Source organism: Manis pentadactyla, chromosome 5 (assembly GCF_030020395.1).
Source record: "Manis pentadactyla isolate mManPen7 chromosome 5, mManPen7.hap1, whole genome shotgun sequence".
Lineage (NCBI taxonomy): Eukaryota > Metazoa > Chordata > Mammalia > Pholidota > Manidae > Manis > Manis pentadactyla.
Window position 1 is genome coordinate 34,797,508 of NC_080023.1, and position 15,676 is coordinate 34,813,183.

At 42.2% G+C, this 15,676-nt stretch overlaps 1 protein-coding gene across 19 annotated transcripts in view; it reads left to right on the top strand.

Annotated features, from left to right (window-relative positions):
* LIMCH1 (LIM and calponin homology domains 1) overlaps positions 1–15,676 on the top strand; it is a 311,556-nt gene that overhangs the window by 252,603 nt on the left and 43,277 nt on the right. For 12 of the 19 annotated variants that reach the window (XM_036908574.2, XM_036908560.2, XM_036908561.2 and 9 more), the window contains 4 exons: positions 6,501–6,536; positions 11,268–11,394; positions 12,834–12,991; positions 13,202–13,610. In XM_036908574.2, the coding sequence (XP_036764469.1) occupies positions 6,501–6,536; positions 11,268–11,394; positions 12,834–12,991; positions 13,202–13,610 (730 nt within the window). Of the gene's footprint in view, positions 1–1,236; positions 1,356–1,464; positions 1,574–1,989; positions 2,269–6,500; positions 6,537–11,267; positions 11,395–12,833; positions 12,992–13,201; positions 13,611–15,676 lie in introns of all 19 variants that reach the window. The other 7 variants (XM_036908565.2, XM_036908564.2, XM_036908566.2 and 4 more) reach the window with 2 other exon arrangements.

The following is a 15,676-nucleotide window of genomic DNA, read 5'->3' on the forward strand; positions in this document are numbered from 1 at the left end:
CACGTTAGAGAAACCTCCAGAGATGACGTAGTTTTAACAGGCTCTTTTGCTAGTTAACAGAGTAGCAATGTTAGTGGGTCACCACGGGCAGCGTGTGTGTGAGGTTCAGTGGCAGGCATCCCTTTTGATTCTGCTGTCATTAGAATCACTGCCTGGGAATGCCATTATCTTTGCCAACCATCTTTTTTTTTCCCTCAGCTGCATTAGACACTATTTATTAGTTGAAAAGACTGAATTAGCTAGATGGAATGTTTTCTTCTAGTGTTTCTTCTAAAGATATGTTGATAAAAATCCCGTTGATCTATAACCTCCTTCTTATCCCAAAGAGGGAAGAAAAAATAAGTTACTAATATTATAAGCTCAAGTTTTGACATCTAAGTGGACACAAAAAATGTAAAGATCTCTTCTGTCCCTTATTTTAAAAAATTATATAATAAATTTTGAGCAGGAAAAGATTCCTGTCTTGGGCATTCCTATGAGTCCAGAGTTTCCTTATTTGATTCACCATCCAAATTTGTGAGGATCACCAGGGACAGGACCTGAGGCCTGTCACCAGTTCTCAGCCTCACTGGAGGCCTTCTGGCTGTGGATTCTCTAGCCTTCTTTTGGGAATTCAGTTCTGTGGGATGGTTTCTCTCCCATGAAGCAGGTGTAGGACATTTCTAAGACTCCGGATTCTCCAGAGAACCTTCATTCCATCTTCATGGTCGAGCAAAATAAAGCTCTGTATGGCTGGGGGAGATGTTCAAGACCTTCTCCTCCATGCTTTGTCCTTGGAATCCAGAGGAAACAGGGGACAGACCATGACAAACAGATGGGTTTCTTTGGTTCTGTTCTGTGAGTGACACATAAAGGAAAGCCACTTGTAGATATAAATAATCCTAGTACACCAGAAATACACAGCTGTGGTTTCAGAGGTTGATGGGGACCTGGGGCGGAGGAGGTGGGAGCAAGAAATGAATAAGAAATGCATCCTCAAGTCCTTGACTGCTGAGGGGGCCATCACTCAGCCACGTGGTGACAGTCATGCCAGCCTTCTTGACTTTTCTCAAACCCTTCCCAGAGTACACATTTCATTACCTCAATATGAGTGTGTCATCCTTACTAACTGGCTTCTGGAATGAGAGCAACCAAACCCTCTCCTTCCATCTCTCAGTCTCAACAATTTTCACTGTCTCCTTTCATAACTTGTTGTCCTCTCCTCTCTTGTTACCAATGCTACTTGTTTATCAACAGAATAGTGAATTCTGGCATAGATGACTATTGCAAAAAGGGCTTGCGGCTGGCTCCTGTGCTGGAGTCCCAGGAGGAACGTGTCTGCAGCTCAGGTGCGTCCCCAAGGAGGGCAGAGGAAGGTGAGGAGCGATGCTCCCACCGTCCCCAGGGGGTTAAGGACAGCAGGTGGGGTCAAGGCCTCTGGTGGGAATTCTGCCCTGGTAGTAAAGCTGTCCTCTCTGGCTTTAGTTACATGCAAACAGCTGCCACAGGGTGGCAAGGAAGAGAAAGGAGTTGCTAAAAGAGATTCTGAAACATCGCCAGAAACTGAAAGATCTGAGGAGACCAGCCAGCCAGTGTGAGCGCTTGCCTGCTTTCCCGAGTGTGCTGCGTCTGCTGTGCTGTGTGGCTGTCAGGTTCCCAAAACACAGCTTAGAGCCACAGTATGACTGATGTGGTGTGGAATTAAGTCACTTAAAGGAGTGAACCCACCCCAGGGTCAGAGTTCTGCTTTCAATGTCCCATCTGGGTAGAGGTTTTAACCTTTGCATGTGGTTGGGTTCTGGCCAAATTTCATTCTCAGGGATCATGAAAACCAGAAGGGGAAACCCAGTCCCGTGTAAGTACCGGCTGCATGATGGAGGTCCACAGTATTAATACTCAGTTGCTATGTGCTGCTGCCTCCATGGGCATTGGCTTCTTCTGTCTTGAGTTAATGCCACTGAGTGACGCTACTGAGAATATCTTTAGCAATAAGTGGCCTTTGACTGGCAGGACTAAATGTTGCACTACTTCCCATCCTCTGGCCTCTGAATCGGAGACTTTGGGGACAGAAGAGAGCTCGGAGAAGAGGACAGCTCCTGCCTGGACTGGCAGTGGACTGAAAGGCCAAAGGAAGTTGTATCATTCACAAAGAGATGACATGATGGTCAGGAGAACTGGAATGTTTCTTAGACACACTGGATCCAACCCAAACCAGTTCCTCCCAGTTCCATTTGCAAAGCAACAGGATGTGGAGGAAGCTGCCAAGGGTCCACCAATGAAAAATAAGAGGTCAGAAGATTATCCTGAGCCTTTGTGACTTTGTTTCTCCAGTCTGAGCCTTAATTCATGCTTTGAATATGTTATTAATGCATCATGGCACATAATACCACTTAACCTGTTGTTGCTTTCAGAAAATAGAATGATAAAAATTAGCCCAGTCTGCCAAGAATTGTTTTTTCCATTTTTGCATGTAAGCAGGTGTGGAAAGAATAGTTCAGTTGTGAATTTTCCTGTTAAATATTCTTTCTGGCTTTCATCTTGTGAGCAGCCTAAATGAGAAAGTCTTGTTTTACCTTACTAGCTCATTGAGGAGCCTTCTGTCAAAAGGGTTGCACTTCTTTCTGACCTACTTGATTTTCTTTTGTTTATGGCATGGGGTTGGGTGGGTGAGGGGCATCCAGATCCAAAAATGATGTATAGCACTTAGAAAATGTGTGATTTAAGTTAATGTCAACATTAGCAAGCCCTCAATTGCTTTCTGGAGGTAGGGTTTCTGTTCCATGCTGTGACTTGATTTAAAATGAAGTAGGGAAATAATAGTTCTGGTTTATGGTCTGGTTTAGGGTCTTATGTGTTGTTGAAGCTTCGGTTGCTGTTTAATAAGAGTAATATATTTTTGTTAAAAGTAGGGCCTGCCAGATCAATGTAGGGCTAAGGAGTGGAGTGATTTGCATAATTATAAGCTCCACTATAAACCAGGAGATGATGCAGTTCTGTTTCACAGAAGACCTTCCTGACAGTGGATGGAGGGTAGGATGGGGAGCAGGGAGAACCTTAAGTAATCCCAACATTTAAAAATTAATATCCTAGCCACCTTCACCACCTGGATTTAATCTATGTTTTACCTTCTTCTGAAACATAATAATAGTAATAATAATACTACAGTAGAGCCCTTTAGTAGCACTGGTTTCGGGGAGCAGGGGTTATAGTTAGACTCTATGTTAGAGCAGTAGAGGGCTCCATAGTTCTGTCTGAGGACATCTGCTCCTTCTAGCTCACCTCCGTTGAATTCACAGGTAGGTTAAATCAGTGTTCATTTCTTTTCACAAATGGGAAGACTGTGTAGAGAGAAATTAAGTGAGTGGCTCACAATTGATCCTGGCTGTTTAGGGCTGATTAGTGACAGAGGAGCTGACTGCTCTGCCTGGTCCAGCACAGCCACTCATCTTCCCGATGCCCTGACACAGCTCGGCCCTGGATCACTGGGCTTCCATGGAGCAAGGTACAAAGAGGTTGCCTACTGGATACATTCTAGGTGCTTTCCTGGTAACTTACTCTTCACACAACCTTTGAAAGTATAAATTTTCATCTGCAATTTTCAGTTAGGAAACTGAAGCCCACCTCCACAGAGCTGCTAATTACCAAGATCAAGATCCAAGTTTCAAACCCAGCTCTGTCTGACGAGGGCCACCGCCCAACTTCAGCACATTGCCTATGCAGGCTACTAGAGGATGCTCTGGAAGTCTACTGAATTTCCTGTCCCTTCAGTCTGCCCCTCTATTTGTGATTCAGAGAGTCCTCCTTATATCCAAGTGGGAATGAATGGCTACTTTGAGCATAAGGAGATACAGTCAGATTAGCTGCATGACACAAGTGTGTGATTGAGAAGCACATACTTCGGAAATTCATGTTGCCTTTCAACAAGTGTTTACTGAATAATGATTATGTGTAAAACACTGAGCTGGGGCCAAGGGGGTAATCTTAAATGAGCAGTAAACCTATTTTCTCCTCTCACGTCACATGAAGCTTTTGCTAGTTCACAATATGGAAATATATAACCAGCCAATTATTGATCCTGAAGTGCTTCATTAGTGCTGAAAGTTACATAAATGCAACTGATAGGTGTATAGACTATTCCCTTTATCTTTCTAAATACCTCTACCCTCACAATCAAACTTTACTTATTTATTTTGGTAAGATGCTTATCACAACTGAGATTTGTCTGGCTGATTTTTTACCTTATAGCCTACTGACTCACCTACTTTGTATTTTAAAAATTTCTTTATTAGTGATTTTTTTTAACAGAGCTTGACTTTTTGATTTCCCATTAGCCAACTGGGAAAGTCCTTTGAAGCCCAAACTCTAAATTCTCCTTAACAACAAAGGCAGCTGTGCTGAAACTGATGCCCTCTTAAAACTAATAAATGAGTCTGAGAGGAAATTCTTAAATCCCTAAGTGTATATAGTAAAGAGATAAATGAAGGCTATCTTCAGATTCTGTACTATTGTTTTCTCCTTAACTTCCAGAGCATTCAGTAAGCATTCAGTAAGAATTCAGTGAATACTCATGGAGGGACTAGTCTGGTCACTATTCAGAGAACCCAAAAAGAAACATTCCAGCCCTCATGGAGATTACATATTAGTGTGAATCTACATTTGTTGGCTGAAATGCCCATGAAGTGCTGTTAAATACTTTGTGCAGAAACAATTTAAATTCAAATATGTCCTACACACAACAACATAACTGAACCCCATCAACAAAAAGTGCTAAAGAAGCCAAACTCAAAAAAGTGCATACTATATGGATCCATTTATACAGTGTATAACAGTCAACACTAATCTATGTGTGTGCTCGTGAAAATTCATCCAAGTGCATCTATCATACATACACTTTATGTATGTTGTACTTCAATAAAACATTAACAAAAATATTAAATAGAGATACAAACACATGTAGCAATGGATTATTTCTAGATTAGCCATCCATTAGGAATAACTTCTCTGCTCTCTTCCATAGATAATTTATAAAACATATTTGAGTAAGTCAATTCCAATAGGCCTATTAATTAACTGAGAAACATTTTATCCAATTATCCAGAATTAGCACTGCTCATGCACTCTCTCTTGATGTGGAGGAATCCACCAGTTATGGAGGAATCCACTAGTATTCTGCTTCAATGTAGTGGTGTTTTTGGACAATTGAGTGTTTTGGGTTAAACTTTAGGCCCTTCTGAAACTACCTCCCAGAGAAACAGAAAACAAGTCCTCCGGCCAGAAGAGAAACATCCACAATCCCTTTCTGTGTCTTGCTTTTGACCATTTCAACAGACACTTTGGGTTTTGCACTGGTGTGGCTGCCTTTATTATGAATGAAGATGATAATGAATGAATGCAGATTGTTCTAGAATGATAAATGCATAAGAGGAAGGAGAGGATGTGTGTGTACACCCATGCATTCTGGGATGTTTTCTCTAAGATTACAGAAAGACATCTTTAGAATTACTGTTTTCTGTACAAACTGTTATAATGAACATGGAAGCAGGTCATTTTTGCTGAAAATTCCAAAATTTAATATATTGGACACTGAAAGCAGACATATTTTATTTATTCAAATAATTCTTTGTCCACCATCAGAGTGCAGAAACAGTCTTTCAGGGAATAGGTAAGTGCCTTCTCTTAAAATTCCCCTTTCCTGAGGAGATAGTCATTTAGGGAGCTGCTTTTTAAAAATGTGCTTAAAATCGGTCCTTGTAATGTTCTGGTTTGACCTTTTTCTTTGCTTTATCAGACACATTAAAACTTAAAGTGCCTATATCACAGAGAATACAACTTTGTATATCTAATTAATCAGAAGAAAATAAAAGATGGTAAAAAAAAACTTTGGTTTTTCAAGTTATGGAATATCATCCAAGTCTGGTTTTGATTAAGGCTCCAGTTTTCTAGGAACTGTGGTTTTTGTCAAATGCATGCGGAAGGCACTGATTGGGGTTCTGGCTGGAGTTCTGGTTTTCTTTCCGAAAACTGCAGAAATGCTCTTTGATGTCATTTGTGCAAATGCATTAACACATCAGGGAGAGGGTCAGTAAGCGTGTGCTTCTACGTTGGGTGTCCATTACGGCCGATACTGCTGAACACAAAGGCATGAACAGTTTAACAGTTTGTGAACAGCCATAATGCAGGTTTGGTTTTTCTTAAGCTGCCTTCTCTAAACACTGTGGGTTGCACCTCTGCTTTTTTGTGTTTATATCAAACAGGTTCTGTTTGTGTGGGTAACATGGAGATTATTTTCATTTCTCCTCTGTTTTAATACAAATGTTACATTCTTTAGAAATGTCAAGACTTTTCTTTCATTTTCAAAAGTTAATGAATATTGCTGATTGTATAATGACACTTCTCTTCCAGTCTGATCATCAAAAAAGGTTTGGCACACATACATTTCACTGTTAGTTTTTATTTCCAGCTTGGTTCCAGTGTTAACCTTCTGTTTTGCCAATCCTCTAATTTTGTATTTGGTCTTATAGATACGGTCCGAGAACTCCTGTGTCTGATGACGCAGAGTAAGTTGTCTTGTATTCATAGGAATACATTAATTACTAGCCTAAACTGCATGCTTCCAGTACTTACCACTAATTGATATGCAATTGGTGCAACAGTGTACTGAATAGCTAGCTAACTGACTCATGGAGCCTCAGAAGAGCACTTAAAGTTGGAATGCAGAACAAATGTTCTGTGCAGGAGAGATGAATGAAAAAGCGTCTTAAGCATGATTCTAATATGCAGCTGCTGCTTAAAACTTAACATTTGCTTTTCATAGACGGAGCATGTTAAAGCTGTTTTTGTTATGGTGTGGATGTTGGGACCACTTCTGAACAATGGAATTAGTAAAATGCATTCTGCATTTTGCACTTAATACTTGATATGTTAAGGCTTGGAGTTAACAATGAAGCAGTCATTCTCATAGCCACATTTTTTTAACAAAGAAAATGAATCCTAAACTGCTAATTGTAGATTGAGAAGCCCAAGTTCCTCCCAAATTGGAGTTATGTAAACTCTGGGATGCTTGAGACCAAAACACTGTGGTTTCATTCACGTTCTTTGGCATCGCAAGAGGTCAAGATGTAAAACATGACACGGGCTTCCTCCCCCGGCAACTTGGTTTCCACTCCTCTCAGAGATTCATTCCCCATCGCCTGCCTCACATCCAAATCTGAGAAGAATCCATTTGTGACCACATTAAGTCTGTTTCAAAAATGGATTTCCCATATGCAGAGCATTCTGAAACTAGATACCCAAGGCACAACTCTTTTTTGCAGAATACTGGCTTTCTGAGGTTTGAGTATTTGCATTTTAAGAAGCATGATTAATATCCAATTCCGACTGGATCAATAATCTGCTGAGACTGATGTCTCTCCTCAGTGCAAAGCCATTTTGTAGCCTCGTGGGAGCCCAGGCCATCAGCAGGGCAAATACCAGCATTCTTTCTGCCTGTCTTGCTGGCCTAAGACATAGTTTTATGTCACCAAGTGAGAAGTCTAAGGGTGTAGAACACACAAACATCATTATTTCCACCAACAAAAATAGGCCAAAAAGTGCTGTTTTGGAAAAGTGCTTTTTCCACGTCTGTGTTCAAGATGTCAACTTAGTTTGTACTCTTAGCTCTTAGCAGTCTGACTCTGGTGCCAAGGATATCAGTTTCCACTCTGGGATCTATGATTGCTTTGTGGCCTGACATACATAACACTCACGTCTCAAAATCAAATTCAGCCTGACTTGACTGACTGCACAGAGTTAAGTAGTCTATAAAATTGAGCCCTGGTTATTACTTTTAAAATCAGCAGTGGCACTATTTAACATGCACTGAAAAGAAGATTACAGAAGATTGACAGGCAAAAAAACACTCCTGTGATTTGGTTAGCCAAAACATTTTTATAGAAGGGATTTATTTGTCACCAGTGCAAACCTCTGTGCAGTTTGCCTAAGATAGATCTCTGGGAAACCCTAAAATGTGAAGGAAGCTATATTAAAGAGCTTTTGAATTTTGTTATGTACCTGAATGTGAAAACCTCACCCACTGGAAAAGTGAATGAATTTTTTAAAGGGGTGAGGCTGGGGACTCCCTTCTCTCCTCAAAAATGCAGCCTCATGGACTAAGAAGAATAAAAAGAGCTTCTTTTCCAGAGGTCTTATCTCGGAATACCCAAAGTGCTGAATTTCCTTCTTCGAGTAGACACAGTTCACATGAAACCAGGTGGAGAAAAAAGCAACAAATTTACATCAGGAGTTTATTTTTTAAATAGAAGTGTATATGCTTAGTTTTTTCCCCAACTATCTACCTTTTTCAAAATCTTCAAGGGCAATTATTAGCCCAGGTTCTATTTATTCATAACTGACACATTCTTAAAATACTGCCCAATCAAAAAAGGAAAACGCAGGTCGAGGCAGACCTACAAGCAAATAGAAATTTCTGCCTCCTGGCAAGCCAAGAATGTTTCCATAGATTTAGTTCCACCTTCTTGCCCTTTTCTTCATTTCCACACTCCTCCTCTCCCTGAACTCCCCCACCAACGGAGCTTATATACTGTGAGAGCCACAGGCCATTTCATGCTTACTTCCCTTGCCTTAGACTTGGCCCAGAAACAATGTCCAGGCTTCCGCTGAGGTATGCAGCCCTGGCCTCCCATCATGCCACCCCACCACCAAGAGAGACTCCTGGGCTCTGCAGCAGAGACCCCTGTCCCAGCAGCCCAAAGATACAGAATGATTGTGCAGAGAAGCAAAGGTTCTGTACAAGTCATATTCATATTCTGGAACCTGGGCTTCTCCATGATCTCCCACCCATCCCTAGACACATACTTCATCATCTTGAAGCCCAGCTCCAACCTCTGAATTAGGGAACATTTTCTGAATGGTGACTCAGCCCATTTTCCGTCCAGTATTATTAATTCTCCACCTGCTTAGTTCCCTTTTTTGAAATGGCATAAAGATATTGCTCATAGTTTTGTCATTTCTTTTTTGGCCAGCTAGTTGGTATTTCTTTTAAAAACTGGGAAAAAATAGTACTTCCTGGTATATGAGAAGACAAATAAGAGTTTCTCTTCTTATTTTACTATCCAGCTTTTGGCCACATTGGGGCTGAGGTAGTTAGAACTTTACGGTGGGAACAGAGAAAGGAGCTCAGGAGAGCATGTGTGAAGGGCTTGCTCCCATCCTCTCCACGCTCACTGAGTGAAAAGCAAAACTCAAATCTTGCAGAAGACTGTCATTTTCTCCCTGGGGTCCCAGAAGGAGACCTGCCTCAATGGCCACCCACGGTGATCTAAACCCAAATTCTGCCCTTTAGATATTTACAGATGCAAAGTTGAAAGAAGGGGGTTCCATTCTCTCCCACAATCTACCAACTACTTAATAGATTGCAGGAGAGTCCCAGTGTAGAGAGGTTTATATCTTCTAAGATCTTTTGTAAAGACTATAAATACCTTAAAAGAGGAACTGACAGAATTGGATGTATTTAAAGTTAAGAGTTTTTTTTTATAGGATGAATTTCTGAATTTCGATCTCTTTCTGGAAAGACTGCTTACATGAATTTTGATCCATGAAGTTTAAAAATGTGGGTTAGACTTGTCTACCAAACTCTGCAAATTGCTGTATCTTTCTTAAACAACAATAACAAGCAGAGTAAAAGAAGTGGAAAATTGTAGGATTTCCCCCATTTTGAGGACTTTTTTTCTTTCTGGAAGATACAGCTGCCACCATCAACACTGTCCACCGAGTATGTGGAGGCAGCTCCACGTTGGTGGTTTGTCATATCCGTGCTGACAGAAGCTGCAGGTAAAAGTCCTCCCATGCACTCGGTTTATTAGGGAATGAATCACAAGAACAGTCTTCCAGTTAGCTCTCTTCAGCCAGACTTAATTTGTCCAACATCTAGAGAGAGGGAGAGGCACCCACATACCCATGCAGAGTCATTCTGAGTGAACTGAAATGAAGGTAGGCTGCCATTGTTTTGGGGCCTCCTTCCCCAGGGCTGGCTGCTAATGAACCCACTGGCACCTGGATGTGCTGCCGCTGTTAATGGTCTGGCCGTGGGGATAACGACTTTGGACATCACTGACGATGTCTGGAATTACTTGATGTCTAAATGCATGGCTTTTCTTTTTCTTTGTGTTAACCTAGCTTCAAAAATGGACTACCACAGTCTTCTGTTTTTAGAGGTTAACAGTGAATTTTAAAGGGCCCTTCATTTCTTGATGCCTATTTAACCCACTTGATCCCAGAGCTCATCATCTCTTTGAAAGAAAAATAGGCAGGATTTTGCTTTGGCTTTTATTTGTTTTCATTTTGCTGCTTCAGCTTTTGCTGTAACAAAGGTCTATGTAAGCATCATAAAAAATGCCCTATGGCCTTGCCCAACATTTAATAAGCTCCTATAGAATATATCAATTATATGTTGCCTAAGGGTTTTTAAAATTGTTTTCCGTATCTTTTTTTTTTTAAGAGTAAATTTAGAGGTATCCTAGCAAAAGTAAAATGCTTGTGAGAATATTAGGGTACAAAGTATATACTGATTTATATACTTTATTCTTTAATCTCACTACAAAATACCTTATTTTCTTGATTCCAAGATGTTATCAATTATACTGATTAACACAGTTTTACAGGAAATAAAGTTTTCAAACACATGCATCACTAATGCAATTATTGGATCCATCCAAAATTCAGAAAATACAATATTATTAAAAGGTAGGCATCTCAGATTTGAGGCTGTATTATATTTTTTGGAAAATGGAGACAATTGCCTCAGTTAATGCAGAAAACATTTAAGCCAGTTCTTTACACAAAGAAGAATTTGCTATAATAAAATTTTACTTCATAAAATGCCACCCTCACTCCCCACAAATTCTCCCCAAGTTACACCTTTTAGTCCTCTTCATTTTACTTCTTAATACATTTCCAAATGAGAGGAGCCCAGAATTTCAAAAACCTTTTTTCTAGCTCTTCTTTAAACATATTTTGACGTCTACATATAAAATTATATTGGCCTGATGCCGCCACCGCTGAAGACAGAGATGGCCACATTTTGGCTTTTGCTGCAAAGGGAGAAGAGGGTAGCTAGCCTGCCTGCGGCCTGCTGAGGGGTCGAACAGACTGCAGCCAGGCGGCTGTCAAGCCATGGAGGGAAAGGGCAGTTTGCCAAACGCGGGAGCGCCCCCGCGCGGCAGTTCGCCCCGGCAGGCGCGGAGGCTGGCCGGGCGCTGTTCCACTTCTGTCTCCGCTCTCTCCACGCACAGGAGCACGAGCATGTTTGACATGCGGTGTGAGGAGGAGGCCGCGGTGCAGCCGCACAGCAGGGCCCGCCAGGAGCAGCTCCAGCTGATAAATAACCAGCTGCGGGAAGAGGACGACAAATGGCAAGATGTGAGTGCCCGCCAAGGTCACGGGCCGCAGGGCTGCGATGTGAGATGGGTTAGAGGCCCTTTGGGGCAGAGAGTCAGGTGGGGTGGGTAGAGTTGGACTTGAAAGCCTTGAAGGGGAAGGGAGCCCCTAGACACCAACAACGTGAGGCGGGTGAGGAGTCGAAGACATGGGCATGTAATTGGCAAGTACCCTCGGTAGAAGTCTGGCCACAAAGGAGAGGGGAGTGAGAGGAAGGCGCCTGGCATGGGATGTAGACTTGAGGATGCACTCTTTTGAGATTATGTATTTGAAATTGATAGTGATGATGACGACGATAATAGCCAACACTGACAGCATACCAGTGACAGCCAGTGTTCCAAGTGCCTTCCATGCAGGAATTCTTTAATCCTCTCAGTAACTCAGTGAGCCAGCAGCCCTCATGACTCTCAGTTCCACAGATGAATCCCAGTAGTGCTAGATAACTTGCACAAAGCCACAGAGCTCCTGAGTGACAGAGCCAGGACTAGAACAAGGCAAGGGGGCTCCAGGGCCTACCGAGGGCCTCGAAACTCTGTGTGCTGACAGCAAAGAGCCAGGGCAGGGGAAAAGCTTAAAGATGGGGATGAGAGAGAAAGAGTGGATTATTTCATCAAATGCTCACAGAACACTCTTAGGTAGCTATTTTGACTTGACTCTACCCTTAGTCCAAGCAGTTAACTTCTACAAAGTCAATAAAATGTAGTAATAATGGTGTCTACAATGTATCAAGTACATACTATGTGCCTGGTCCTTACTATATGAGTACTTAATATATATGAGCATTCACAATATGCACTATGTCATTTAACCCTTACAACTGGCTTATAAAAGTAGGTATTTTTATCATCCCTATTTTATTGATGAGGAAACTGAGGCACAAAGAGGCTAAGAAATATGCCTGAGATTCCAAAGTGTGGAAGCTCACTTTGGAATAATAGAGAGAGGGTTATTTTCCACAGCTGCAATCCCACCCAGAATACTAGACGGACTCCAGAATACTAGAAATAATTATTTCTGCCTTTTCTTCCTTCCCTGAGGAAACTGTGTGGGTCTGTGGTTACTTCCTACCATTCTGTTGTCAGCAAGTCCATTCACAATACACAGGCCTAAGTAGGAAGAAGTGAAGTTTCTTACAATACCCTGCAAGGCAATACTTGAAAATTTAGCATCTGATATGAAATATGACTGCATATTTCACACTGCCCATGTTTGCATGAATGTGCCCTGCTGTGGAAAATGTAGATATATCTGAATGTTTCCTGCCTTTGAGGCATTCCTGTTCCAACCAGATTTATGTTGGAGTGGAAATGCCCTAGCATAGTGCCTGGCCAAAGCCAGTGCTCATTACACTCTGAAGGATAGAAATGGAAGCATGTGCAAGCCTGAAGGAGTATGTTCTATGTGCCCCTCCACCTCTACAGGACCTGGCTCGTTGGAAGAGCCGGAGAAGAAGTGCTTCTCAGGACTTAATCAAGAAAGAGGAAGAAAGGAAAAAAATGGAGAAGTTACTGTCTGGAGAGGATGGGGCAAGTGAACGAAGGAAAAGCATCAAAACCTACAGAGAAATTGTTCAGGAAAAGTGGGTTCTTTCTGTTATTGTTTTTTACTGTACAATATTATCTAAATGTGCTTTTTCTAAAACGAGTTGGTTATCACCAAGGCTCTGACACAAGTATCATCCACTCCTTGTGCTGTCCCTTCTGCTCTACCTTGGTTCCTGCCGAGGTCTTCCCTGCAGTTTTGGTGACTTGACTCTATCGTTGCTTCCCCTCCCCTGCCCATCCTTTAGAGAGCGGAGAGAGAGGGAGCTGCATGAGGCGTATCAGAGTGCACGGTCCCAGGAGGAGGCGGAGGGCATCCTTCAACAGTACATCGAGAGGTTCACCATCAGTGAGGCTGTTCTTGAGCGCTTGGAGATGCCAAAAATTCTGGAAAGAAGCCATTCTACAGAGCCAAACTTATCCCCCTTTCCGAATGACCCTAACCCTATGAAATATCTCCGGCAACAGTCGCTGCCTCTGCCCAAGTTCACTGCCACTGTGGAAACCACCGTCGCTCGGACCAGCGCTCTGGACACCAGCTTGTCAGCCAGCAGTGGGTCTCCAAGCAAAACTGTCACTCCAAGAGCTGTGCCTGTGGTGACACCCAAGCCTTACTTCCAGCCCAGAAACTCTCAAGAGGTTCTGAAGACCTTTAAGGTAGGACCAAAATGGAATGCCAGGTAGTCAATGGAAAGAAACATCTTGCCTCAAGAAAATGCAATTATTTTTATCAAGCAAAAGCAAAATGTGTGAACTTTTACGATTCTGAAGTTCCTATGCCCCAGGAGATTTGGGTTGCAAATAGTGAAGGGGTAGGTATTCCTATTGTTTAGTGCCAAAGGACTCCCGTGAGACTGATGGTTGGGTCACCTCCGTGAACGAGGTTTGTTTTCTAGCTTGATGGAATGGCCTGCTCCCTCTGTAGTAGTGGTGACAAACCCTGGTTAGTAATACTCGAGGTATCTCCAGCTATCTGGAAGCTTTGGTTTAAATAGAAGGATATGCAGCTCCCTCTCTTTGGGGGAGAAACTGACATCATATCCAAGAAGATGCTACAGTTGAAAAAAAATAATCCAAGGAACACATGGGTGCATGGGGTGTGCTTGGTGCTCAGATGAGACACTTTAAACCAGTGTTTAAGTGAAAAGAAACTAGGTGTTTTTCTACCAGTGAATGTATAAGATAATGTTCCAGAACCACCAAACCTGTGACAACCAGACTTTCTGTTCTTCCTTCAAATTCTAGTATTTCCTCCAGATCATGAAGAAACACTCATCCTTTGTCTTAAGTTCTTTTGACTACAAAGAAAAATCAGTTCTCGTCCCTGTCCACCACATGGTTTCCCAACAGAAGCCAGGTGGGGTTCATCCCTAGGGGGCCTGGATGGGTGACTGCAGAGAAAGTTTGCTTTAACTAAACTTAGTGAGCCAGGGATCTTCCCATTGAACTTCACAGGGAACCTAAACCACACTTTCTGACTTTGGCTTCAATAACTTCAAATGTATCTTTAAAATCTGTGCCTCAGGCTTTGACAGAACAAAAGAAAAATGTCCTGGCTGTCTCATCTGGGTTGAATTGAGACGTTCATCCCTGGAAGGGTAGGGACGTGTCTGTGTTGTTCAGAGCTTCATCCTGAGAGCCTGGCGTAGGTGCCCACTCAGCATGAATTCTTCCAGAAGCGTGAACTCATCACATAGGTTCACACACAGCGACGCACATGCCCGTGCATGCTCGACAACCTCCCAAAGCACTTGGCAGCTCTCCTTCACCTGGGGCCCAGGACAGGAAACTGTCTGTGATATTTCAGGAGGAAGGTTTGAGGTTGAGGTGGCCCAGAACAGGGGTAGGGGTTCCATTTCTTTCACTAATCAGCTAATCTAGATGTCCATGTCCCGCCATTATAGAAACAGTGCAATATGATCATGTAAGCAGAAGAGTCATGATAGATGACTTTATGGCAAGGCTTTGGCCACGAGAAAACCCTGTCTCTTGCCATTGAGCCAGACAGTATAGAGGCCTGGGGAAGAGCCTTCATGGAGGGAAGGGGAGAGAAACTTGAGCATAGATCCTTTACGTGCTGGAGTTCACTTTGGACCACCAGTGAGCCCTTGACCCATCATAGAGCTTGATGGCTATCAAGCCCATTTGCCGACTAGCCACTGAGAGGGTGGACCCACTGGTGATCAATGGTAATATGTAAATAGAAAGTTGTTACCAGAAAATTCCAGGACAGAAGCTAAGGGGTTGGTATGTGGTATGTGTTCTTAGAGGGAACTGAATGCGAGTAGGGCAAGGGAGGCAGGGAACACAGGCTCAGTTTCCCAGTACAACAGAATTAAAAGCAAAGGAAGATCAAGTGAGATAATCTAAGGCAATACTTTCAAACTGAGAGCTGTCACCTTTTGGAATCAGCATATTTTTTTTTAAATGAAGTAGAACAGAACACAATAGACAAACAGCCTAGTTCAACACACGTAATAAAGGTAAATATTGTTTTTGCAAAACTCCTGTTTCAATTATATTTAGTGTGTGCTCAGTTGTGATTTAAATTTCTTTCTTGTGGATCACAGACAATAGAGTATGCAAGCCACTGGCTTAAGGTAAATAAACTGTAACCAGTATCTGGTCTTCCATTATTCCTTTGTGAAGATTGTAGAAGGCCTAGTAATAATAATAGCTAATATTTACATACTTAAAATGTGCCAGGAACTGTTCTAAGCTCT